This window comes from Anoplolepis gracilipes, chromosome 1 (genome assembly GCF_047496725.1).
Source record: "Anoplolepis gracilipes chromosome 1, ASM4749672v1, whole genome shotgun sequence".
NCBI classification, from domain to species: Eukaryota; Metazoa; Arthropoda; class Insecta; order Hymenoptera; family Formicidae; genus Anoplolepis; species Anoplolepis gracilipes.
The window spans coordinates 1119771-1147549 of NC_132970.1; the positions used below are offsets into that span (position 1 = coordinate 1119771).

Here is a 27779-nt window from a genome sequence, read left to right on the forward strand (position 1 = left end):
ACATGTATGTATTTGTAAATGTTTTTGTACCTATTTTTAATCACTCGTTTTATCGCTTTTAAAAAACATTGATATTCTAGATTTTGTTTTGATGTTTCTAGATTTTACATTGAAAAAAATAAATATAAAAGTTCTTTCAAAGATACGATTAAATGATCTTGCGATAGATCTCACGATTAGACGAAATGAATACACCGGCAATACACATGCAGTAATCTTACGCGCTCGGAATTACATAATGCGGTTATAAAAGAGGAAGGATTGATTTAATCTACAACAGTATATCTTATACAGGTGCTCGAGCACTGTCCATTGATTAGGGATAAATATTAACGTCGACAAAAATTGTTGGTAAGTCTGCAAATTTATAATAAAAGTAGCTGTTTCTAATAATTGCCAGCACTCGAATTAATTTGCACAAAATTTTGTAATAACTTGGCAATAAAAATTCAGTTTTTGCTATTTTAAACATTCTTAAAATTTTATTCATTTATAAGATTTTAGATATTCCTTTTTAAATATTTGGATATTTCAACTTAAATAAATCACCTTGTATATATAACTATACATTTAAGTCAACGTATAAATAATTTGTTATTTTCAATATCCAGCTAGGATGAAAAGAGTAATAAAGCTTTGTGTAATATTACTATTGTCCAGTCTTGGATATAGTAAACCTAATGAGAAATGGTGGCAGTCAATGTCACTTTATCAAGTTTATCCTAAAAGTTTCAAAGACAGCGACGGAGATGGTATAGGAGATCTTAATGGTACGTTCTTTTATCGTTCTTTTTATTTATAATAAAATGTTAAAGAGAACTATTAAAATTTTTATAAAGATAACACAATACAGTTAAAGAAAAATATAAGAGAAAAAGATTAACATTTTAAAAGGGAATAGTGGCGAACGTGTTTGAATTATGTCATCTATTATTATATACAATAATTATCTTACTTTTATAATTAAATTTATATTATTATTATATAATTATATTATCACATGTATCTAGTACGCATAAATTTTTACTTCTAATTTAATAATAAATTTTTTTGTCGCGAAATAATATAAAATTAATTTAAAAAAATATATTTTTATAAATAAAAATTTTGAATTTTTGTCGAATATTTCGAAGCTAATTATTTGTTGATAGTATTTGATATATCATTCAACTATCTTGACAACTGAAATTGAAAAAGTAATATCGATTTAAAGTTCAGCATGTAATAATTGATTTATTTAATTGCAATCTAAAATATTAATTGGCATAAAATATTTCATGAGTATACGATCTAAAAATATTTCGACTTTTCGCATACAGGTATCAGGAGCAAACTAAACCATTTCACTGAATCGAATATTGATGCTTTCTGGATATCTCCGATTTATCCCAGCCCGATGGTCGATTCCGGATATGACATTTCCGATTTCCGCGGCATCGACAAAACTTTCGGTACTATAGAAGACTTTGAGGCGCTCGTGAAGGCCGCGCATGACGCGTCTTTAAAAATTATTCTGGATTTTGTTCCTAATCATTCCTCGGATCAGCACGAATGGTTCCAAAAGAGTTTAAAGAGTATCGAACCCTACACTGATTATTACGTATGGCATAAAGGCAAGATATTGCCTAACGGAACGATTACGAAGCCGAATAATTGGGTAAGTATATTTGATAATATTTAAAGGGATATCAGTGTCGTGCAAAATTTATGATGACAGGAAAATCGCTTATTCGCGCTTCTAACGATGACACGAGTAATCGATGTTGTTAAAGTCTCGAATTCAATCTCGAATTAATCTGAACTTGAATGAGCTAGATTAATGTACACATTTCAATTATTTTCTTTCACTATTGTTAGGCAAAATTAATTTAGTTCTAATTATTAATTATTTATTTCACAATGCGATATATATACAGTAACATTGAAATGACAATCGCATCGCGTAAGATGTTGCCTACTAAATAATTCGTGTTATCTCTGAAACGCATAAGTGATTTTACTGTATAGCGATTCAGATTTCGCATTCAAAGAGTTGATACACTCGAATCTTACAATGCAACGTAATGCAATACATAAAAATTAAAATGCTGTGAATTAAAAAAAATATCTTGCGTCATAATTGATCGCATAAAGATACCTCTTACCAAATATCGCAGTAAGAGTGATTTGAAAGAGAAAGAAAGTGAGAAGCTAAATGTTATGTAAGCGTCAGAAAAGTATAAGCCAGCAGGGAGAATATGGCGTTCTCAGTGCTTACCAGCTGAATGGGATACTACGATTGAGTTCCAGTAAAGCTGATATTTTTTCCCTGCTCGAAAAAGGCTTACAATGTCCAAGTTGCAAACGTCTTCAATGACAATTAAATTCTGGTTACACTTTGACGATCAATCAGACGAAAATCCCCCTCTCAAAAAGTTCCATTAAGGCGATCGATTCTTTTTATCCCCCACGATTTGCCGATTTTGCCTCTAATATCTAAGAAATGTTTTCTCCATATTTCTCGACACCAAAACCAACGATTCATCATTGTGATTACATACAAGTCTCGTCGATTTTGAAATATGTATTCAAGCGCCAATAACGCGAAACAATACACTCTGGTTAGCAAACGCGAATCTGCAATATAAATATATATATATATATACACAAAGTGTCTAAGAATGAATAAGAATTTTTATTGATTTTCATTCGTGATATTTTTTTTATAACGTAATATTAAACAATAAATTGCTTGTTATACGCCTAGTGTGAGTCCAGGTGCAAGCATATGTGTGTTGTGTGTGTGTGTGTATGTGTGTGTGTTTGTGTGTGCCTTGCGGGTGTTACATTATCAGTCAGAACGATGTAAAAGTGACTCTGATATGAAATTCTAGGTTCTGACTGATAATACAATATTTTTTCAATATGGTTAAAAATTAAATTAAATAAAAAATATAAATGTGTTATGTATGAAAAATATGGACGGAATGAGAAAGGTGAATGATCACTGAGTTAGAAGGTAAACAAGGGAATAGCAAAGTTGACATGAAAAGTTAATACATTGGTTATTGACATGAGTTAATTTATGGCTAAGAAAATTTACTTAATTTTAATGAGAAAATAAAAAGAAGGTTTAATTGATTTACTATTTAGATTGACTTTTTTAGCGATACGACAGGCTGAGATGTTCTGGTCTTTGGTTAACTCGCGAGAACATACACACAGAATAAAGTTCTATGCAATATTAATGCCTTAAATTGAACGCATTACATATTTTGTATCAAAAACTGAGCAGAAAAAAATTATTGTATTATATTTCATCTTATACCGCTGAGGAAAAGCTGTGTTTTATTTTCGCGGGTCTTCCTTTTTTATTCTAATTTTTGAAGGTGGGAATACTCCAAAATAGTAGTATTAGGATTGTTCCAGTATCTTCTTCATTCGACGAGGTCTTTCTCCCATTTTGTGTATTCTTATGTTAAGTGATCGTCAATCAGTGAGTTTGGTATAAGTTTTTGGTTCTTAAATTGCAACAAATTATCTTTTCCAGTAGATTCTTTCAAATAGAAAATTTTTATTTTCCATGTTTATCATTGGTATTGATGCAACTGTATTTATTAATTATATTTTCTTATTCTTCCGCCGAAAAATTCCACTATCGTAGATCGATCAACGAATGATCAATGAAAAGATCAATGCTATTCATCATCGATCTTCCTGCATTTTTCTCCTTATCAAAAGGTGAAATGTTTAAAGAATTATGCGGCGAAAGAGCTCTATTTATCAAACGGCTTTTCTCTATCACCAATCGAACGATCATTGTCGCAACTTTGCGGAAAGAATAAATCGTAGAGTCGATAGAACAACAATACGATATTTTCACGTGTCCCCATAAGAAAATTCTGTGTAAACCGTTGTTGGATGAAGTTAATTACGTTTTATCGTTGGCCTAGCACAAATCCTTCTTTAACGACAGTTTAAGCGAGTTTTTTAATGAGGAAACATGAAAATGTTGTGTACAGTGTTAATCAGAAATTTACGCCATCTCGGAGACAGAATCATAAAAATAATTGCGTCTTTTGGTTGGCCGAGCAAAAACCTGTGAGCCTCGTTTAGGCCAATTTTCCTATTAGAACACTGAAAATGTACAGTGTAAAAATTAGAGATTCACGCCACCCCAGAGATCGAATTATAAAAATAAGTGCGGGAAGTTACGCCCGATATTCTTGATCAAATGTAGAAATTGAATAAGTGTTCAAAATTCTGTTATAACATGTGCAAGTATCGAAATTTACTGAATAGGCACAAAAATTGTTTAAATTGCTGATTATTATTTAAAGAAATTCATATTAATATTCAGTTTATTATTCATAAAATCTGTACATATATTTATTTATTTATTTATACATACACATGCAACATTTATATTCTTAAAAATGTTCTACCTCGATTTTCGCGTTTATTTCTGTGGTTAAAACTTTCAAGCATAATCATTTAATCGGGATTTTATTGACCGATTATTTATACACACATAGGTGAGCGTGTTCGGCAAAGTAGCATGGACCTGGCGTGAAGAACGACAAGCGTATTATCTTCACCAATTCGCACCGGAACAACCCGACCTCAACTACGAGAACGAAAATGTAGTGCGTGAAATGAAGGTACGTATTATTGGCAAAAAAGCTGCAATTAAATTTCTCATATAAGTCAATGCTTATCTCTTATATCACATTTGGAGGCACAATTTTATGTATTTGTTTTTCTCGAGACAAAATCGAGCAGTAAATTAGTTCTAACTTCAAAGTAAAAAAATCCTCTATAACAAGCCCAATTCAAGAATATAAAAAAAAAGAAATATCGATAATTAATTCTCACGACTAAAGTAGCGAAATAGCGGATTATCTTGTTATCACGTTGTCTCGAGCAACCATGGCGGTAGAATAGAGACGGTGGATTACGCAGCATCGTTCATGTCACCAGGGGTGAAAATAAATCCAGCCGTGTATACATTGCGCAAGGACATTGCTTTTTCCGTTATCATGAGCGCGTGTGCGCGTGCACGACACATTTTCTGTTCTTCTCGACGCGTTGCGTTGAGAATGAGGGGGAAATATTATCCTGCTCTATCCCTTTATATCTCTTTGCTAATCCGGTAATTCAGTCATAAAAATAATTTTAGGAAGGTCTCGCGGGCGCAACGAAAAGATCGACGGTAAAATATTCGGTAAATGTTTACATTAACTTACACCTCACTAAATATTTTCCTTTTCATTTTAATAATACAAGATATACTCCTAAATAATATATGCTTTAAACTTGTGACGCTCTCCTTTGGTACCTGAGATATGAGATTTGGAAATATTGTAAAAATAATATTTAAAAAGAAGAATTTAGTTCCAACTTTTGTGCCAAAGTGACAACTTTGACATATATATATGTTTTCAAGATTTTTAAAGTAATAGCGCATAAAGTATAATAGGTTCTACTTCCCTCACGTTTATTCAAAGTTATATTGTACTTCGAAATTTCTAGCAAAACTAAGCTATAATTCTAAAGCGTAATAGCAGTGACGTAGTAGCAATAACGAGCAAATGTAAACAAAAAGAAATTTGTAGTGAAACTAAATAATCGTGAAGCTTACAGTGACGCAACAACGAATAATTCTAAGCAAAAGAAATATAAACACACAAGTATTAGGAAAAGATGATGCAAAGGAAAAAACATGACAACAAGAAAAATACAAGTAAATACGAAAATAGTGATATTTCAAAATCACATATCTCATAGAAACCATAAGAGGATTCCACAAAATTTAAAACATGTATTACTTAAAAAAATGTACCGTGTATATTATATGACAAAAAAAATGTAAATGATCTGTGAAGTGTAAGTGAACATTTACCGAATATACCGCATGCACTTTTCATCAGTAGTAATCAATTATGTAATTAATTCGTCGGCGATAAATCAAAATGCTGAAACGTACAAAATTGACGGACAAGTGTCTTCCTCGATTGCATTGTCGCGTCGTGTCAGAAAACGGATGCAATTAGTCGTCCGTTGCGTGAACGTAACAAGCGTGAAATTATGCTCATGAAATCAGGAAACGGACGTGCGCACAATGTTCGTCAGTTTTTCAGAAGCCCGAACGTTTAAAACTCAACCACGTTTGCGCGACAAATGGCCGTTAATGTGATTTAACTCCGGAAGACGATCGATAATAATTCGTCCGGCCGTGCGGTGACAAATGTCCAGCAGGCGTGAAGCGAGATAATTACGATCAATTTAATAAAAACAAAAGTTCGCCGAGCCGGAACAAGTTTCAAACAAATTATTCGCACTTAAATAAAGGCGAAAGGTCAAGTTTTCCAATTGGCCAGTTATAACCGGCTTATCCTTTTTTTTCTTCTTACGCTGCAGGACCGATGGAATTTTACTACCTATACATAAAAGTTTCGCAGGATATTCATATTCTGCAATCAAATGCTGCGCATGTAATTTAAGAGAACAGCGGAGAAATGGTGGAATATCTAGCCATAATACCGAAAGTTGTAAAGTACACTGGTACATGCAATAAAATCCGAATTGGACAAACTATCGTGCAGCGAATAGTGCCGTAAGCTCGCGTGATGCAATCTGCGATTATTTTTCCACTGGAGTTAAAAGCTTTGCGAAATTTAAAGTCGAAAATCCGTAAATACGTGAAACGCATTTGTTTCACGTACATTTTACTCAATAATCACACATGGGGACAATTATGTATTTTTTTTGTTAAAATAATCAATTCTTTTTTCTTTTACACGCAAACACACATACATAATGTATTCACTCGCGTACGACAGATGTCGAGGTTTTATTCAATTTCTTTCCATCCATAACCGCAAAATTGCTTCACGACGGCAAGATGCTTCTTCTTATCGCAGCCTCAATTCCTTCAAATCCCTTATGTCACCAAATTTACCCGGTCATGTCACATTGGTAACATAAAGTTAGACGGAAATTGAGAAAAAGGAATATAACATTGTTTTCTTTTCTCTAAACCAGGATTATTGGACATTATTTATATAAAAGATCATTTCTTGACTTTTATCTCACATATTATCGAAATTTTTTCATCGCTCATGTCTCTTTTTTTTCCTTCTTAATCTAACACGAAATAATAAGTAACAAATTAAATAATAAATGCTATAAATTACTCATATTATTATAATTACAGCACAATTGCAAAGCATAGTGGCTTTTCAAAGTCAACACTTAACAAATAAAACACGTGGAATTTTTTTGAGCGAACAGGTTTTTTTTATATTAAAAGCATATTTTATTCGAATTAAATTTAAATTTTTATACATTTCGCTCGCAATGCTCTTTATCATTGTCAAGCTTCTTATCTAAGTTGCATTATCTATATCCGGATTTTCTCGTAACATCAATTTACAGCCCATTACAAAAATTATAATTGTATGTGTAAACTTTTCTGTATTTTTTTTTATATTTGTATGCGCGTGTAGAAACGAATGCTTGAATTTATATTTGAATCAAAGCGAAATAATTAATTAAATTAATTTCGGATTTACTGTGTAAACTATTGTTTCAAATAAATATCTTTAGAGCATACTGATTTAAGTCACTTGTACAGGTGTACACATATATATATATATATATATATATATAAATCTAAAAGGTATAATAGAGTTTTACCCAAGCGTATTGTATTCTTTCTTTACCCTGTCCTCCTGAAGGACGTCTTGAGATTTTGGCTCGACAAGGGTGTGGACGGATTCCGGGTAGACGCCATACCATTTCTATTCGAGGATGACAGATTCTTGGATGAACCACTCACGGGTAATCCAAATCCTGATGATTACGGTTACACAGATAAGATATACACAAAGGATCAGCCACGCACCTACGAGATGATCAGAGAATGGCGAGAAGTGCTAGATGAGTATCAGGAAAAAGTTATGATGATGGAGGCTTACGCGAACATGACGATGACGATTAAGTATTATATATACGGGGCACACTTTCCCTTCAATTTTGGTCTGATTACCGATACGAATCAAGATTCTACAGCGGCCGATTTTAAAGGGGTAATCGATAGATGGATGTTAAACATGCATTTTGTAGACGGCACCGCTAACTGGGTGGTAAGTCGAATAAGAGAAATGTATTCTATTAAATCTAGTATCGACCTTCAAATGTCGCTTAAGTAGAGCGACAGTTTTTCGAGCCAACCAAGATCTTAATCGCATTCATTTGCATAAGAAAAGTGCGATATTTTATACTTTATAGCCTGAAGCTATTGTTACCATCTTCGATTTTTTAAAATTGCGAACTTGAGATTGAAAGCGAATTAATTTTTAATTTTTTTATTATTCGTTAAACATTAAAAATCTTTTTTATTCTGCTGTTTTTATTTCAAGTCGCTAATTTTCTCGTTTTTCCTGTACTACGTTATAATTCGAAATGCGTCATCATATTTGATCTTTTTCGACCTTTATTTTTAAGATGCTTGACAACGTAGAGTTGCAATGAGTCCATAAAATTGCACTCTTTTCACAGGCTGGGAATCACGACCAATCCAGATTAGTGACGCGTTACGGAAAAGAACGAGCACAGGCGATAACTGTGCTAACTCTACTGCTTCCGGGTGTAGGTGTGACTTACAATGGCGAAGAAATCGGCATGGAGAATACGTGGATTTCATGGGAAGATACCAAAGACCCGCAAGGTTGCAATGCCGGTAAAGAAGGTTTCGAGAAAGCGTCCCGGGATCCTGCCAGGACGCCATTCCAGTGGGACAATACCATTTCAGCTGGTAGGTACCAGTACGAACAACTTCTAAAAGTGTTAATCCACCAGCCATATCCAGTGAAACGCGATTTAAGCCGGTTATTATTTGTAGAAACTTCAATTGCGAAAATATATGGAACCAATTTATAATACTAACAACGAGATATATGTAATTGAAAGATGTAAAGCTTCTGTTTCATATCATTGCGAGAAGAATATTTGAATCGACGATTATATATATATAAGGCAATATTATGTTACTCTGCAATTTTATTATCTTAATTTTGAAGAGCAAGGACATTTTGCGTCATTATTGTTTTTGAATTGAATTTTAATATCGAGAACGAAAGTGAATATCATCATCATATCGACAATGTCGTTTGCCAATAAATTTCTTCCTCGTAAAAAATCAATTAATGAGATTGATCTGTTAATAAATAGCAAAAAAATTGCATTAAATAACCGGTAACACGAGACATAGAAACCGGTTTGTACTGAACGCGCCGCTTTAACGTCAGTCTCATGTCATGGTCCACATATCCAAGGATCAACGCGCGATATGTTTGTCAGGTCACGCGTCACATTTTGAGATTTCGAAAAGAAAGTGGGTGAAAAACCCGAGATGAAACAGGTCGCTTATCGATCACATGTTGCAATATATGTTATACAATATCCTGATGCTTGTCATACTGGATTTGTCGTTTTATACCATCTAGAAAAAACAAATATCCTCCAATAACCATTGTATCATACTACATTATACGTAATATTAAAAGTACGATTAATTATATTTATATGTGTTATTTTTTTTTACATATTTGCTGCGAAAAAAAAATCTAATTTATTGACTATTTTAGGATTCTCTACGGGCCCGAAGACATGGTTACCAGTAAATAAAAACTACGCAACACTTAATTTGGCTGCGCAAAAGAAACAGGACAACTCTTATTATGCTCTGTATAAAGAGGTTTCTGCTTTACGAAAATCACCGGCTGTTAAACAGGGAACCTTGACCACGAGCTTATTAGGCGATGATATTCTTTTCTTTACCAGGTATAGTAAAATATGACGACGTATATGAAACAAGAGTTATTCTCATATTATTATTATTATGGTTATTACTATTATTATTCTTATTATTTAATAAGCTGTTGTTTTAAGTATTGAAAAATATATTTTTAATTCTAAGGAATATTAGAAGTATACGTTCGTAAAATATATATATTGTAACGTTTAACATCAGTAAAGACAAGACACGTTTATTATTACAGGAAAGCGGACAAAGACGTGGTTTACGTAATGATAAACTTTTCGAATAAAGAAGAAACTGTCGATTTATCAACGTTCGTACAGGCATCTGATGGATTGAACGTTTACTATTCCACTACGAATGCTCATCATTTAATCGGGTAAGTACATTTTCTTCATGCATACGCAATGCATAACTATACAAAGTAGTAAAACATGTACTTACAAGCGTGAAAGAGGACGCTCATTTCGTTATTCTCTCTTTAATATTTAGGACTGTCATCAAAGATGTTCGCGCCTTGAAAATACCCGCATCAGCAACTGTAATATATACTAACACTACGTAAAGAGAGAGAGCCGTGCGAAAAGCTGTGGAAACGAACGAGACATCGTATTTTCAATGTTATTTCCATAATTCTCTAAGCAAGGAAGAAAGATTATTCAGTTCGTTGGAATGGCCCTGTATTTTCTATCTTGCCTTACTTCTATGTACATAATGTTGCCCTTTCATTTATTTACGCTTTACATATTTTATTAACTGGATTTATCTGCAAAACATAATACTATGCTAATAGATAAACGGCATAGATAATGACTCGAATAACGATGAAATGTTATGTTAGAGAAGGCAATTGATGAATTTGAACATTGAGAGATAAAGCGTATTAATAATAATTTTTTTCAATAATTGGCCTGCAATCATTACATTGTAAATATTAAATTTTTCAATAAATGTAAAAACTGACGAAAACAAAATAAAGGCTTTAAAAAAATAACTGTCATATTTTCAGTTATTAAATGCAATTTTTTTATATTCGCGTGTATGTTGTTTTATTTTTATGCGTTTATTTATGGTTCGCATTAAATACATTCACATCACGCGAAGATCATTTCTAACTAATTCCAATCCCTCAAGAGCCGATTTTATCTACATCAAATACCCTAAAGGGTGTAAATTTAATCTCCCATTTTATTTTCCTTAACATTTGCAAATTAACTGTTAGAGAGAGTTCCTGACAGCTAATTTATATTAGTCATATCGTTGCTTGAAGTAAGACACATTATGTTCTGTAGACCAACCCTGAATCATAATAATTATTTCATAACGAGAAATCTCATAAAATGCCATCAGAGAAGATTTGTCGCGTTGGAATTCTGAATTTAAAAACAGTCAAAAATATTATACAGAAATATATAATTAATATATGTATATATATATTTTTCTTTTCATTTATCTTTTACAGGTTTCGAAAAAAATATTTTGAATGTGTGGATGTTTGCTATAACAATTTACAAGTATTCAAAAGTAACGTCACAGAAAGTTAGGGAAAAAAATCATTATCAATAGACACCTAAAGTAATCATTAATGAAGGTTTTATTTTTCGGGACAAATTGCAAGTAACTAGAATCAATTTTGAAATTTTAAATGAATGAAGAAACAATTTTTACTACAACTTAATTCAATTACCTCTTATAGGTTACGAGAAAAATACACTTCCCGAGAAAAAATGAACTTATTATGATTATAAATTATTATATATAATTATATATAATTAAATCCAAAATTTAGCGTGATATGACCATATGTAATATAATTTGTCCATATATAATTGAATCTGAAATTTGACACAATATGATTTGATCATACATAATAATATCCGAAATTTGGCGTGATATGATCTTATCTTTATATAATCATATTTGGCAAGATGTTTTTGTATATAATTAGATTTAAACAAATATAATTAAATAAAAATATGGTCATATAAGATAATATTGCGCCACATTTCGGATATTATTACATGTGATCATATAAAATTACATATATTATCATCTTTTCATATCTAATTATGTATATTTTATTTACTTATGACCATACTATATTCATTTTTTCTCGGGTTGTAAAGTGATAAGAAAAAACAATATATATACACGTATACAAGTAATGTGTTTTAGTTCAAGCAACGATATGACATAATATAAATTAGCTCTCAGGAACGTGTCTGTGAAGTTGGCACGACATTTTATTAATTTTTAAAAAATAATAGCAGTTCCAGTAGCACTTTTCATAGTTCTATAGTTCCTGATAAACATTAAAAAAAGTTCCGTATTTTTAATATCAAAAATATCGAAAATAAGAAATGACGTGCTAACTTCACGTTCCAGCACGGCACATCCTCCTCTAAAGTACAAGAAAACATCGAAAATCAAGATGTTTATTAAGAGTTCTCGTTAGTTCTGTATCAATTCTATAATTATATATCATTTCAAGGCAAAATTCCAACAAATTACCAAAAAAATCAAAAATGAAGAATGACGCGCTAACTTCGCGAATTTAGCACGACACTCTTCTCTCTAAAGTACTAAAACGAATTAAAAATTCTTATTTTTTACAAGAGTTCCCAATAGTTCTAATTGAGAGTCGCGCATATATATAATTACAGATCAATATTCCACCAATTAACTTTTAAACAATTTACGTTTTAATTGCGTACTACGACACTTAGTAAAAATGTGTCGTGCTGATAATTTTCGGCAATTCTAACGATAGTTTTCGACAGTTCTGCAAGAGTTCTATGCATTAAAATCAGTTTTAAACAGAGTTCCAATCATTATTTATTTTTAAAACAACTTTTAACAATTACGTCCAGCACGCCACTTAGTAAAAATGTGTCGTGCTGATGATTTTCGGCAGTTCTGACGATAGTTCTCGACAGTTTTGCAAGAGTTCTATGCATTCTTTGTTAAAAATTGTTTAAAAATTAATTAGTGGAATTTCGATTTGAAATTGTACATATATGTAAATCTCAATTAGAACTATCGGGAACTCTTGTAAGAAATGATAATTTTCAATTCGTTTTAGTACTTTAGGGAAGAGAGTATTGAGACTAATTTCGCAAATTGATTAAAAAATAAATAATAATGCAAACTCTTTTTAAAAATAATTCTAATGCATAAAACTCTTGCAGAACTGTCGAGAACTATCGTCAGAACTGCCGAAAATCATCAGTATGATACATTTTTTACTAAGTGTCGTAATACGCAATTAAAACGTAAATTGTTTAAAAGTTAATTGGTGGAATATCGATCTGTAATTATATATATATGCGACTCCCAATTAAAACTATCGGGAACTCTTGTAAAAAATAAGAATTTTTAATTCGTTTTAGTATTTTAGAGAGAAGAGTGTTGTACTAAATTCGCGAAGTTAGCGCGTCATTCTTCATTTTTGATTTTTTTGGTAATTTGTTGGAATTTTGCCTTGAAATGATATATAATTATAGAATTGGTACAGAACTAACGAGAACTCTTAATAAACATCTTGATTTTTTATGTTTTCTTGTACTTAGAGGAAGATGTGCCGTGCTGCAACGTGCAGTTAGCACGTCATTTTTTATTTTCGATATTTTTGATATTAAAAATGCGGAATTTTTTTTAATGTTTATCAGGAACTATAGAACTATGAAAAGTGCTACTGGAATTGCCATTATTTTTTTAAAATTAATAAAATGTCGTGCCAACTTCACAGACACCTCAGGGACTCTCTCTAATAGCTAATTTGCAAATGTTGAGGAAAATAAAATGAAACCTGTAAGAAATAATTGAATTAAGTTTTAATAAAAATTATTTCTTTTTCAAATCTGTATCCAATGATGCCTCATTTAACCCATGTTCGCATTTCAAAGTTCGAAATTTCAAAGTTACACCTACTTCCGGTTTATCCCAAAAAATGAAATCATCACCAATAAATACTTTAGTAATGAAATATGCCCTTTAGTAATGAAATTTTTCCCTAACTTCCTATGACGTTCCATTTATGAGAAAAATGGCACGGATGAGCGGAATCACTCTGTATACACATATATATATATATGTGTGTGTGTCTCTCAAAATTACGATATTTTTTTATAAAACTTGTTACATAAACTTTGTTATGCACATCTCGTTTCCATAAAATATATAGTTGCAAATTTTATAGTTACGACATTGGAAAAGAAATTACATAAGTTATCCGTAGCAATATATTAATACCATGAATAAATTGAATTCTTAAGTCTTAAATTAAATTCTTATATTCCTAAAAAATTTAGTTTCACCGTTTATAATTAATAAGTAATTAAAAAAGTAGCATGTGTTAAACTTGATAATGTAAAATCGAATAGATAAAAGTTTTTTTCGAGTTGATTTCTGAAACGAATAACACAAGAAAAACAGAGAAAAAGAGAGAGAGAGAGAGAGAGAGAGAGAGAGGGAGGGAGGGAGGGAGGGAGGAAGAGAGGAAGAAAGGGAAGAAACGCTGTTGCATAGCAATATTCAAAATATTATTTCATTGCACTTCTATTTCACAATAGAAAAATTAAATTTCTTTCTATATATATGTATTATTTAAAATCGCCCGGTATCCTGAAAAGTGTAAATTTGTATCTATGGATAATCAATAAATTAAATCTCGCAGTATTCAGATTTTCAGATTTTTATTGCTTGCATTAGATATATGCATTGTATTGTGTTTTGCTTGTCTGAATTTTTCCGTTATAAAAACAATATTAATAACATTGTTTCCTATTAAATAATTTATTTAAAATAATAAAATACAACGCTACTAGTATCTATAATATTACTAAAGTAAATATTAATTAAATATGTCTCTGTCTGCTATAAAAATTTTGATCAATAATTGATGACAAGCTTCGTTAAACATTTCTATTTTACATTATTTATTTATAAATCCCGCAGTTATATTAAATGTCAAAAAGCTAATTGTATGTTTCTCATTTGTCTCTAACAATGCAATCAACAATGAACGAAACTTGCAAATACTCGTGTCTCTCTCACCTAAAATCATATCCTATCTTGAACTTTCTTCACAACTACGTTACACTCGAAGAAACTTCAACTCTCTCGTGTGTGGAAATTACAAGAGTTGCAATTATTTAATGAAAATTTGAAGTTTAGCGGAGAAGGGTGAAAGAATGTTAAAACTTTTGCACCGCTCTTCGAGAATAAAGATTATTTTTGTCGTCGTCTAAATAACCTGTGACAACTGCAAATTTTGCGAAATGACACAAATTCCAGTGCAAAAATTCCTTAAATTCCTTTAAATTCGCACAAATATACGTAAATTTACTTTTGCAAAATAAAATTGAAAACGTCATTTAAGATATATCTACCTAACGCAGTCGAGACAGTCATCGGATCTCTTCATTGATTATATTTCCTTTTGTCTACCAATTTCTTATCGCCTTATCTAATTTCTAAAGGCTAACTTCTAAGATAAATATCATATCGAATTTATCCATGTGCAATCTTGTTAGATTAAAATCCAAGTTATAATTAATTCTTGTGTTCTAATTTAAAAATTTGTAAAATCTATGTTTTAAACTATATACATCAAGATTTAAAAAATGTTACTTTAAAAAAAATACTGCTCATACACACATTCAAAAAGCAAAATAACATGTATACAGTATAATAGTTAAATCATTTTAAATAATTATCTTAAATAAGTTAAATTATTTTAAATAATTTTGATTGTTAATAATTATTTTTAAAAAGAGTTTGGAATCACAAATTACAGAAGTCTAATTATACAGAATTAATCTGTAAGAGAGAAAGCGAGAGAAAAAGTATCTATACCTATATTTCATAAGTGTTATAAGTATCATACCTGTGATAATATATCGTAATATATATATTACGGTATATATATTATACGGTATATATATTATATACATATATACCTATATATATAAGATATATCTTTGACTATCTATGAATCACTCATGATATTATAAAAGATAAACGCGCAATATCGTGAACAAGAGATTGCCGTGCGGCAAGGAATTTACAGAAATTTATCATATGTCATATAATACACTTTGTCTTGTATAGTTTAAACGTCCACACTTTTCCCATTAATTATAAGCTCCATAGAATACATAATTAGACTTCAAACTTCCCCTGAGAAAAAATTGCCCGCGACTTAATTAAAAATGGGATCCTTTAATTTTCGATAAACGAACCGGTAATTTAATCCATAATTAAATTTTCTCATAAGAAAAATCTAATGAAAAATTCTTATTAATGAGAATGTAATGTAACATGAATCAAAATAAAATTGCCGCCATTATAACGTTGCAAACTAAAATTTCTGACAGATAAAACAGATCGCCAACAATTCAAAGACCAATTTCAGACTTTAAGAAATCAATTATGTAAACAATATTAAAATCATGTTAACGATTTGATTTTCTTAAAGTTTAAGCATTTTCACGTTTAACCTCGTCTACTTTTTTCATGAACGACAACAAAAATCCGTAAATTTCAGTAATTACTTTTTTATCCAACTTTTAGATTTTGCTGCCATTTTTCGGAGAAATCACACGTTGTGGAATTTTGTTAGCGGGAATAACACATCGTTATCTGCAATCTATTATGTTGCCAGCCAGCCCTGGATAATGTTACCTCCCCCCACAGGCGACATGACAATTATCACGAGATTGTGTGATTTTTTTCCGATTTGTTCGATAAAGCATCTTCGAGCGTCGAGTCTTTCTACCAACATTGTCCGCTTCACATATAAATTACGACATCGAGAAACGCGCTACGTTAATCGTGAATAAGATGCTCGTATCGCGACATTACGTGATTCTCCTAAGTCTGTTGTTGACGACCACTCTGATCTCGGGGGAGATCCTCAACCGAGGATGGTGGAATCACACAGTTTTCTATCAGATTTATCCTCGCAGTTTTATGGACTCCGATGATGACGGTGTTGGTGATCTCAAAGGTAAGAGAGAATGGAAAGAAACTTAAAAATCTTTTATAATGGGACACATCGCATTGAACTTGTCTCTCTCTTTCGGCTCTATGCCTCGTCTTCCTCCACATAATAATTTTCGCGATAAACATCGACGCTGTAACACGTTTGCCCAACATAATTACACATCGTTCATGAAGACAAAACAGAGTTTCGTAACGGGGACGTAACCTTCATTGTCATATAGTGGATTTACCTGTGACAGTTTTGTCGTCATGTTGCACCTATAGTATATTGTGACAAAAGAAAAAATTTATTTAATTCTCAATAAAGTGGCTATTGTACATTTAAATATATTAGAATATCTTATTAATTCTTCTCTTTCTCTCTCTCTCTCTCTCTCTCTTTCATTTCTTTCTTCATTTTGATATGCTGCAGCTCTCATAGTTTATAGTTTTGCTAGATTCTATTTTTATTTTGTCTATTGTTATTATTATATTTATTTTTAAACTTCATGTCGTTTATATGTATATGTGTCATTATTCAATTTAAGGTGAGTTTAAATAAATATTCATAATAAAATTATAAGTATTATGATAATTATTATTATACCATAATATTATACCATAATCGCTACACATGTGTAAAAAATGCGACGTAAAATGTAATAAATAATTGTAACTTTATTGTATTGTGTGCACTGCAAGTCTCCGTGTTTGCTTCGAAGCTTCAAGATTTTTCTCTGATAAAGATTCTTATCTCAGAGTACATTTATTCGCTTTGACGTAATGTTTCAAAAGTGTTCCATAGGAATATTTATTTTAAATATTTCACATTTTCTCTTATAATAATTCTAAGAAAAAGGATTATCGTTTCGTATTTTTTTTGGATAAATTTTTATTGTTGAAATATTCTCGGTTGATAAAACAGCAAATTTTTTATGTGGTTCAATTAAGCTGTAATGTTATTACAAATTTATTGACGCTATTGTCATTCATGTATCCATCTTTTCCCGTTTGTAACAGGTATAACGAGCAAACTCGAATATTTTGTGACAACTGGAGTAGGAGCGATATGGCTGTCACCTATCAATCGGAGTCCTATGGTCGATTTTGGGTACGACATTTCGGATTTCAAAGATATTGACAAAATATTCGGCAAAATGGCAGATTTCAAAAATCTCGTAGCACGTGCTAAAGAACTTGGATTGAAGGTAATCGATAATAAAATAATCGTGTTTGTCTGAAAAAAAAGTACATTTTAAACGAGAGGTTCAAATTCCAGTGACAATTTCTTTGAACTTTATTAATATGTTAATTTTCATTCAACTCCCAGGTTATACTTGATTTCGTGCCTAATCACACTTCCGACGAACACTGTTGGTTTCAAGACAGCATAAATCGTACCGGCAAATATGAACACTATTATATATGGGCAGATGGAAAAGATAACAATACTTCGCCGCCGAATAATTGGTTAAGTTTGTTCGGTGGTTCAGCTTGGACATACAGCTTAACCCGTAACCAGTGGTACCTTCATCAATTCCATAGAAGGCAACCAGATTTGAATTATACTAATCCCGATGTACAAGAGGAAATGAAGGTATAATTATATTTCAGAGAAGTGGAGTTATTAAACCTGCGATATTCCTTGATTAGAGAGAAGATTCACTGCACAGATGCACGTAATGCCTTCGTATGTGATTATTAAATCACCCGTGTATTCATTTTCACGTCATTTTAGGATATTATTCTATTTTGGCTGAGGAATGGCGTGGATGGATTTCGCATGGACGCGGTGCCGCATCTCTTTGAAATAAATTACCCTTTCGATGAACCTATAAACAGTGTGGAAGGTACGACGAAAGATTATAACTCTCTAAATCACATATATACAAAGGATCAGCCAGAGACATACAATTTGGTACAAAGCTGGAGGAAAACTTTGGATGAATATGCTGATCAATATAATACAAGCGAAAAGGTATATTTTACTTTTAACATGTACTATGTTCAATACATTGTTTTTTTTTTTTTAAATTAGAATTAATTTAATGCACTTCTTTGACATTATACTTTATTAGAACTATATACGTATATATATTATACTAACTAATAACATCCATCTTTTTGCTTGCATATGCTAGATAATGATGACTGAAGCATACACAACATTAAACAACACTATCAAATATTACCATTACGGTTCCCATATTCCTTTCAACTTTAATTTTATCACAAATGCGACCAGTACGTCGAATGCTAATGTGTTTAAAAATATAATAGACGCCTGGGTGGAAGCAATTCCCAAAGGTGGCGTCGCTAACTGGGTGGTAAGAAAACATTATTCTCATCTACTTCAATTTTATATCACTCACAATCAAATTATGAATACAAAAATATCTAACTTGGAAATTATCCAATCTGATAACTTGACACAAACAATATTGTTGAAATTCTTTTTGTTGGAGAAAAGCTTAAGATATAATGGCAAGAGAATATAAATTTATTTAAAATTATTCGAATACGAAAATTTTTAAACATTGAAATTTGCGTTATTGAATTCAATTTGTAATATATATACATGTATTATAATAAGTGCATGTTAAATACAATTTATGCTAATTTAACATTTTGCGATAAACATATAAATTATAAAAGATCTAAATTGTGAATCAAGAGTTAGTCAATAATGTTAATAAGCGCTTGGGTGATTAAAGCCAAGCCGCAAATGGCATTTTAAAAATACACAATTGTGTAATTCTATATAATAACAATCAATATATACATTATATAATTCAAAACGTATTTTCAATGAAAATTGCGTTCGAGTAAATTTATATTGCACGTTAAGTGGTACGTTTTAATACGCATATACACACACACACATATACAATGGCTAATATATTTTGTATAATTTGCGAGCAAAACAAAATATCCGTAGATGGGAAATCATGATCGTAATCGTACTGCTTCGCGTTTCCCCGGGAGAGTCGATCAGATGACAATGTTAGCCATGATACTGCCAGGCGTAGTAGTAACATATTATGGCGAAGAAATAGGGATGGTTGATAAAATGGACATAAGCTGGAAAGATACGAAGGATCCTCAAGCTTGTAACGCGGGTGAAAAAAGCTACCAAAGTCGATCTCGTGATCCTGTCCGCACACCATTTCAATGGAATTCCCAACGTAATGCAGGTACATATATAACAACGAAAAATGTAAATCCGTCTTTGCTTTAAAATCCGTCTTTTTACCTCTTTCTTTCTGTATAAAAGAACTAACACATATTGTGTGCGATAAGAAAGTATATAGGATATCATTTTTATTTTAGATACCGGAAGAAATTAAATCTTATTAATGCAAATTGAATATTTGAAAAATCAAAGCATTTTTTTAATTTCGGAAAAAGTTGTCTAAGAAATTATCTATAAGATATTATGAAGTCTCGTTGTGTTATCTCATCACTCAATATTTTTTATTAAACTTTACCAACAGGTTTCAGTAATGCCAGTGCGACATGGTTACCGATTCACCAAGATTATGCTAACGTAAATTTACTACTCCAACAGCGTCAAAATGAATCTCACTATCTTGTTTATCGCGCTCTGATAGCGCTACGTAACACATCGGACGCGCTCAAATTTGGATCATTGACTACTGATGTTGTAAATAACACCGTTCTATACATCGTACGAAAAACGAACAAAGATGCCGTGATACTACTGATAAATTTCTCAGACAAAGACGAGCAAGAGATTGATTTAACAAGAGCGGGATTCAACAAAGGTGTAATTAAAGTAGCGAGCGTGGGCTCCAAAATAAAACAAAAGTAAGTAGTAATTTTTAATAACTCATTGATAAATTAAAATCATTACCGCATATACATTGCAAGATATTGTAACTGCGAAAAAAACTTAACCTTTTATTTTTGTGTTTTTTCTTTTTTTCAGTCAAACTGTTGAGCTGAAAAATGTCATTATCCCAGAAAAAGTTTCCCTAGTCCTTCAAGCTTGGTCCAATGCTCCAGAGTACGTTGCTTCTCTTCAAATAATTCTATTATCACTATCTCTTTTTATAATAACATTGTATAAATAAAAAAAATTATTAAAATAATTAAAATTAATGAGAAAACTTGCTCGTTATAATTGTAATATTACGATAAGAATCTACGCTACTAATTATATCCAGATGTCATTATCTCTTGATTCCATTAATTATAATTATTAACAACGTCAATGTTAAACTCTACCTTTATAGATAGATATAGAAAGCGCTGCAGAAAACGTCGAATTCAAAAATACGATATAAATGCCATGTACAGCATATCATAAATGTCGTTTGTAACGTAATAATTATTTTCTAATGTGCACATTCAGAAATGTCAAAAGTTCTCGTTCCCATATGTAAAAACATCGATCTATCGCATGCGGTCATAAACTTTGCTTCTTCCGTTTTTCGTACGTGAGAAGAACTTTTTTTTAGATATAAAGTTTATTTCACTTTAACAAGTGAATCGATAATTTGTTATACACGGAGGGAGAAACTTATAAAGGAATGAAAAACCAATTTATGCATCTAATCCCGATTGATGGAAAAGGATCTGCGTACGCGGGAATCTTCATGAAAGATTGTCAACAGAATCAAACCGCGTGAATGGAGTTTGACAAAATAATCTATCAAGATATATATTCTATCGGGATCACATTTTATTTACCTTCAGTTTTACGTTTTCTTCTTTGTATTCGTCAACACTTAGTCTGAATCCGATTAAACGGCGACATCTTAATCTACAAAGAAACGTGTTCTGATAGTAAATAGTACGTTTCCACGATTGAGCCGATTAGTTCAATCTTGATATATACGACAGAACAAACAACTAACTGTATATACGTGTAGGAAAGTAACACAAGCCCCTGTGTACTTACATATGTAAGAAAATGAAAGCAACATGTAAATGTAATTATAAACACTGTTATAATTAAATTAAATTAAATTGTTATTATTATTTATTATTAAATATTTATTTAATTTTTCTTTTATTAATTATTATTATTCATATCATTAAATTATTGTTATTTATATCTTTATATATTTGTAAAGAAATAACGCTTTTATCTAATAAAAAATGCCTATAAAAATCAGATACTATCGCGCTATGCGCTATCTTCTAGAAATGTTCATATCAACAATGTTTTATAGCGCGAAAATCGTAAATACGATGTCACTGACAGCGTAACGCTATTTTCCCAGTAACTGCGCATCTCAATATTAAAATTCTTGCGGCTAACCTTTATGCGTAATAAACGACCATCATGCTGTCCTATTAAAAAATGTTGCAAGCAAAAAGTCGCAATGGCACTTGGAAAGGTTCGCTGAACAAAAAAAATTCAAACCCTTGTCATAAAAATATGCTAAAGAGACTCTTGTAAAAAAAAAAAAAAAAATTCATACTCTCTCTCTCTCTCTCTCCCTCTCCCTCCCTCCCTCTCTTCCTTTCTCTCTTTCTCTCTGTATAGATTATGTAAAAATAGAAATATTAGTATTTCTTACGTATTTTTTTTTCAATTAATTTAATATCTCAGAGATTATAGATACGATTAAGATAAATTCGCGGAAAATAAAAAAGATCAACTAATCCCCTAATATATCAAATATTTTAAACAGCCATTATCCTTTAATATAAATAAATTAAATAAAAAATTCAATGCGCTAAATTATTGCGCGCATAAATTTGCAAAATTTGTCAACAATCTGGTTACATAATCGCGACTGATGTGGATAATAAACGGATTGTTTATCGGATAGAATCATCGCCCTGCAGCATCCGCGTCGCGCTTTCAAAGTATGAATTATGCATTTCGCTGGAAACATCGATATCATATACTCTCGAACAGAAGACATTCGAAACATACTGTATACGTCGTAATAGGAAAATGATTTATTGTCCTCGATCATTCTAAACTTATAAACTTTTATTGTGACTGAGGGGTGATCGGAGAAAGCATCGCGATAAAACGTCAAAACACAATTTTTTCTTATTGTGTTCCCTATTTTGATTTGCATATCCCGTACGCTGGCATTTCTAAAATTTCTTCATTTGCTAAGAACAATGCAAAGCATTCTCTACGATAAATTATTGCGAAAATAAAAATGGAAGATATAAATAGTTGGAAATAAAATTACGTGAACTCGTGAGAATCTTATTAATATATAGAAATACGCGCGTATGTACTGAATACATATTTATATAATTTCTTCTTTTCAACGTAATAGAGACGAGACGTTCTGACTTCTGCGTTCGTAACTTTATAATGACGTTTGTATCTCTTCAAAAGAAAAAAACGCCTCAAACCGCTCGAAGTTGCATGTATGACTTATTGTATTATAATGAGCGGCAGAAAAAGAGAAACAAAATTCTTTGAAAATCGATAAAAGATGAAAGTTCTTTAAGCAGACATATCATGTCTATAAGTTGACCGGATTTATTCTCGTAAATTTTATTATTCGATAACATTCTTCTGCATTTCCGTCACGCTCAGAGGTATTCATCTCGAAACGCAAATACCTGACGTCAAAACGTCACCTATCTACTATTGGCAATAAATCGTTCGCCATGCTGGCAAACTTCCGCTCATTTAATCACTGGTCTCCAAAAGTCGATAAAGTCTACTGAGGATGGGTGTGTTACCAAATTCTCTACATATACATCTCCGATGTATGGATATGTTAGTCTGCTTCAATTTCCATCTTCCAGTTATGAACAGGAGATGTATCGCAGGAGAGCAGCAAAATCGAACTCTTATTAAGAGTAATTATCAGTATTAAAAGAGACAGTTTCCATATATATATATATATATATATATATATATATATATCGTTCTAAAGTCTCCTAATTTTACGCAAAAATAAAACTGAAAACAATTCTTCGTAAATAAAATAACATATTGGAAAAATATTATTAGAATAGCTACGTTAAGAATAAAAACAAGAGAGATCCACATATCGTGATAAAATAAAATTCTATCGCTGTGCTGCAAATTTTTTGAACTATGCAACGTCGCTAGAGAGAGTATCGTATCGCAAAAGTTAAATGAGTTTCAGGCTAAAAATCTCTGCTCGGGCAAACCTTTGCAATGAATCTGAACGAATTTGTCGTGTTGCGTGTACATTGCTTGATGATGACAGTTATTATATCTTTTATCTTAATATACAGTTGACTAATTGTAAAAGTCAAAATTGCTTCTATAAAGTTAACTATGTACATACATTGTCATGCTCTGGCAATCTTTGTTGCCTTATTATTTTTCTGCTTTGCTCAAAAAAGTACTGACGTTTAATATCATTCAGTTTTTATTAAATTTAAATTAACTATTAAATTTAAATTAACTTCACGACTTTGAGTAGTTACTCGATACCGTCTAGTATCGATATTATATTCGTAAAATGTTATATTTTTACAACAGCCAATTAAAATACACTGAATAATCCAGTCAACGAGTTTCAAGAGCTTAAAAAATACAAGTTAACGCAATTAGCGTTTATTTTACAAGACAAATAAAATATATATATACAGTACCGGCCAAAAATATATCACCTTTAGTATTTTTGAGTATAATTTTATTCAAAGTGCATGGATATTTATAATATCATAATATATGTTTTGATAGTAAATACAACTTACCGAATAAAATATTTTTCATAAAATAATATAAAAATTTAATTTTAATAATATAAAAAATTAATTTTATAAGTAAGTAAATTAAATTAAATTTATGCTCACAAATCCTAAAGGTGATATATTTTTGACCGGTACTGTATATACATATTTTGTAGCAATAAAAAACTTATTCTACGTAATCTTTTAATTGTCTCTATATTACAACATTTTGAAGGAATATAGCAATAATGTAAGCGTTAATCCGTAAATATATTGTTATAAATCTATAAAAATATGAAGATTAAATCGGCACACAAGTGAAAAGTATCGCAAATCACTACAAAATTAATAATGAAATGTTAACTTGTCTTCGTAGATAATACTGGGGTAAAAAACAGAGAAACTTAAATTTTTGAAAAACATAAAACACGATCGAGCAATCCACTAACAATATTGTCTCTTCATATTTAATAATTTAGTATTCACTGAAATGCAACAGCAGAATTATAATATTTACGTTGATTTGTGACACATACAGTATATTTCGTAAAAGTTGGGCTGCCTATACGTAATAATTTTCTTATCGAGACAAACAAAAAATTCCCGTACAACATTCTCATAAAACATGTTCCTAAAACATTTCATTAAAAAGTTAGTGTTAAGTTAAAATTAAAAATATATATTTTGATGTTAACGTAATATATATTTATTTAAAAGAATTTAAAAAATTAAGTATGGATTTAAGTAATAATCACATGTAGTGGACACTGTTTTAATTATAATTTAGGAGCATGATACACGAAAAATACTCCGAGAGTATTTTTTAATGAAGCATTTTAGGAACATATGTTTTATTAGAATTTTTTTTTGTTTGTCTTAATTGAGAAGAACATACTACATGTAGGCAGCCCAATCTTTATGAAACATCCTAAAGATTTGATTAATTTTTATAAATAACACAAACTGAATATTGGTATAATTTTTTTAAAATAATCAGCAATGCAAACATTACCTATTCAAAATTTTGATACGTGTCCATTAATGATATAACACACGTTGTAACTAAAATTTCAACATTCTTTCTACACTCGATCCAGAATATCTGGCGTAATTCTCACAATTATTTCTTTCAATTCTATCCCCGAGATGACGTATATCTCTCATCCATCTTGTATATCCATAATTATACACATATTTATTATAATACACAAAGCAATATCTAAATTAATTAATAGTTTTAAAAAATAATTTTTTTACGCAATTGAATTTCTAGCGTTCGTTTTTAATAAAAAAAACTTATATAATTTTTTTTCTGGATACATTTTTATAAAGTATGATAAATAAAGTAAATCTTAAACACAATATTTTAAAACAATATCGATGTACAATATTGATTAAAATATTTTAAAATAAAATCTAGATTATTTTACACACACGTATGCGCGCACACATGCGTTATATTATACATTGATTTAAATCAATTACTGAAAATCGCGGAGATAAATGACCGATTAATTTTACGTGTAATAAATAATACATAAATTATAAGAATTATATTTACCTCACGACTCTCCCATTGTTGCTTGATGCTTCTCCAAATTCATAATATTCACATTCGTGGAACACTATACAGCTAATTACGTGCACACTAATTAACAGAATACTTTGCACATCACTCCCAATATTAATTGCAAGAAACGTGTTTACTTTATTATATTACAATTACAAAAAAAAACTGCGATTTGTTTGACAATGTTACCTCTAGCACTCGCAGATAGTAATTGATAACTACATCGCATTATAATGTATAAGTTAATAAATATATAGGTACATTAAAAAATTAAAGATAAATATACATTAAACATGTATATAATATCCGAAAATGACGTTGCTTTGGTGACTATTCTTGATAGATTTTAATCAAATAAATTACGTAAAATACGTGTTTTAACTATTATAAATGTCAAACTTTTACTAAAAAATTAATAAATATCAAACATAGATGATTAAAAAACTTTAATACACATTGCCGCTCAATTCGGAAATAACACATTCTATTAATAATAATTGAAACTGATATTAACTTGATATCGCGCACATATTAAAATCGCATTAATAGCTAGTTAAGCTATACAATGTGTATCTTTCGAGAGAACACAACATTCACAATTAGTGGAAATCGAAATAGACAATTATGGTTAATAAAGAAGTGATGTCATTTGATATCTTTTGCTTACTTTTCGGATATATCGAAACGATAATGCGACGATATACGAAGTATTTCATGACGTTGACTTTCCCGTTTGAGTTCTCGCTGTCTGAATGACAAGGCCACGAGCAAGGCCAAGACATATAAATAATTCCTCTATGCGAAGAAATGGGAAGTGGGAGACAACTTCCCCCACCTCTTCTCCATACAATTAACTGTATTTGTTCCTCTGCGCAATGTATGTAGCGCGCTATTATTATTTGCGCGGTGACACTCGAAGGGCAAAGTAGCAAGATGCTTCGTGTATCGTCGTATTATCTTTCGAAATATCGTGAAGACATTTTAAACGCAATACATAATATTTGTATATGTTACGAATAATTATCCGTTCAATTAACTATCGTGATTAACAATTCATATAAGCATATCGAAGCAATGACAATTCATTATAAATATTAAAACGTGTAAGTACACGTCGTAGCCAGATTGTAAAGCTTTTCATTTTTAAGCATGATTTGAGAATATGACTGCATTTTATAAAATGTCTAGATGTTTTATAAAACGATGAATTTTGTAATTTAGCTATATTTGTTTATATATATATATATATATATATATATATTGATTCTTATAATTATATATTTTTAAAATTTATACATCTCACTAGTCAGTAATTAACCATTAATTCGATTTTAATATGTTACACGATATCGGAGTGAAATTACTAATGTCACTTTCAGTCATTAACAAAACCTCGCGAATACAGAAGGGATCGAGTTGGAATCGAATAGCGTTATAACGTATTTAATTACAATCATATATCTTTTCATGTATTTGATATTTATTGACTGTGCCATAAAAAGTCAATATTGATTATATTGGTCATTTAAAAATTTAATTCCACGAAACAATTTTTTTAATTATTAATTATTTCGAACATTATTATATATAATTTGAATATATTTATATCAATTATTTTAGACATTATTTTACACAATTTGAATATATTTGTATTTTGTAGATCAACATGTTGAGTCAACGTTATAATTTTGTCGTTGCACATATTTATTAAAACACTTATTTTAAGTAATTTTTTTAGTCGATCAAATCGCGCGAGTAATGAGTAAC

General features: G+C 30.6%; 3 protein-coding genes across 16 annotated transcripts in view; 2 read left to right on the top strand and 1 right to left on the bottom strand.

Annotated features, from left to right (window-relative positions):
* The window catches only part of LOC140671099 (dual specificity calcium/calmodulin-dependent 3',5'-cyclic nucleotide phosphodiesterase 1), a 113722-nt gene that overhangs the window by 28934 nt on the left and 57009 nt on the right, over positions 1–27779 (bottom strand). Inside the window, exon 1 of one of the 14 annotated variants that reach the window (XM_072902232.1) lies at positions 26680–27196. The exons of the other annotated variants lie outside the window; for them this stretch is intronic. Coding sequence (XP_072758333.1) covers positions 26680–26794 — 115 coding nt within the window. The 5' untranslated portion in view covers positions 26795–27196. Of the gene's footprint in view, positions 1–26679; positions 27197–27779 lie in introns of those variants that run through there. 14 annotated transcript variants of the gene reach the window in all.
* Hbg3 (alpha-glucosidase) lies at positions 260–10796 on the top strand. The gene is made up of 9 exons (XM_072902328.1): positions 260–351; positions 612–770; positions 1320–1657; positions 4515–4640; positions 7719–8126; positions 8542–8797; positions 9630–9825; positions 10044–10181; positions 10295–10796. Exons 2-9 carry the CDS (start codon positions 617–619, stop codon positions 10365–10367), a joined length of 1689 nt encoding a protein of 562 aa, XP_072758429.1. The 5' UTR covers positions 260–351; positions 612–616; the 3' UTR covers positions 10368–10796.
* On the top strand, positions 16574–20916 carry LOC140671163 (maltase 1-like). Its single transcript, XM_072902315.1, has 8 exons — positions 16574–16811; positions 17807–17994; positions 18117–18383; positions 18525–18764; positions 18928–19113; positions 19725–19980; positions 20281–20614; positions 20736–20916. The coding sequence occupies exons 1-8, from the start codon at positions 16646–16648 to the stop codon at positions 20878–20880; spliced, it is 1782 nt and encodes a 593-aa protein (XP_072758416.1). The 5' UTR covers positions 16574–16645; the 3' UTR covers positions 20881–20916.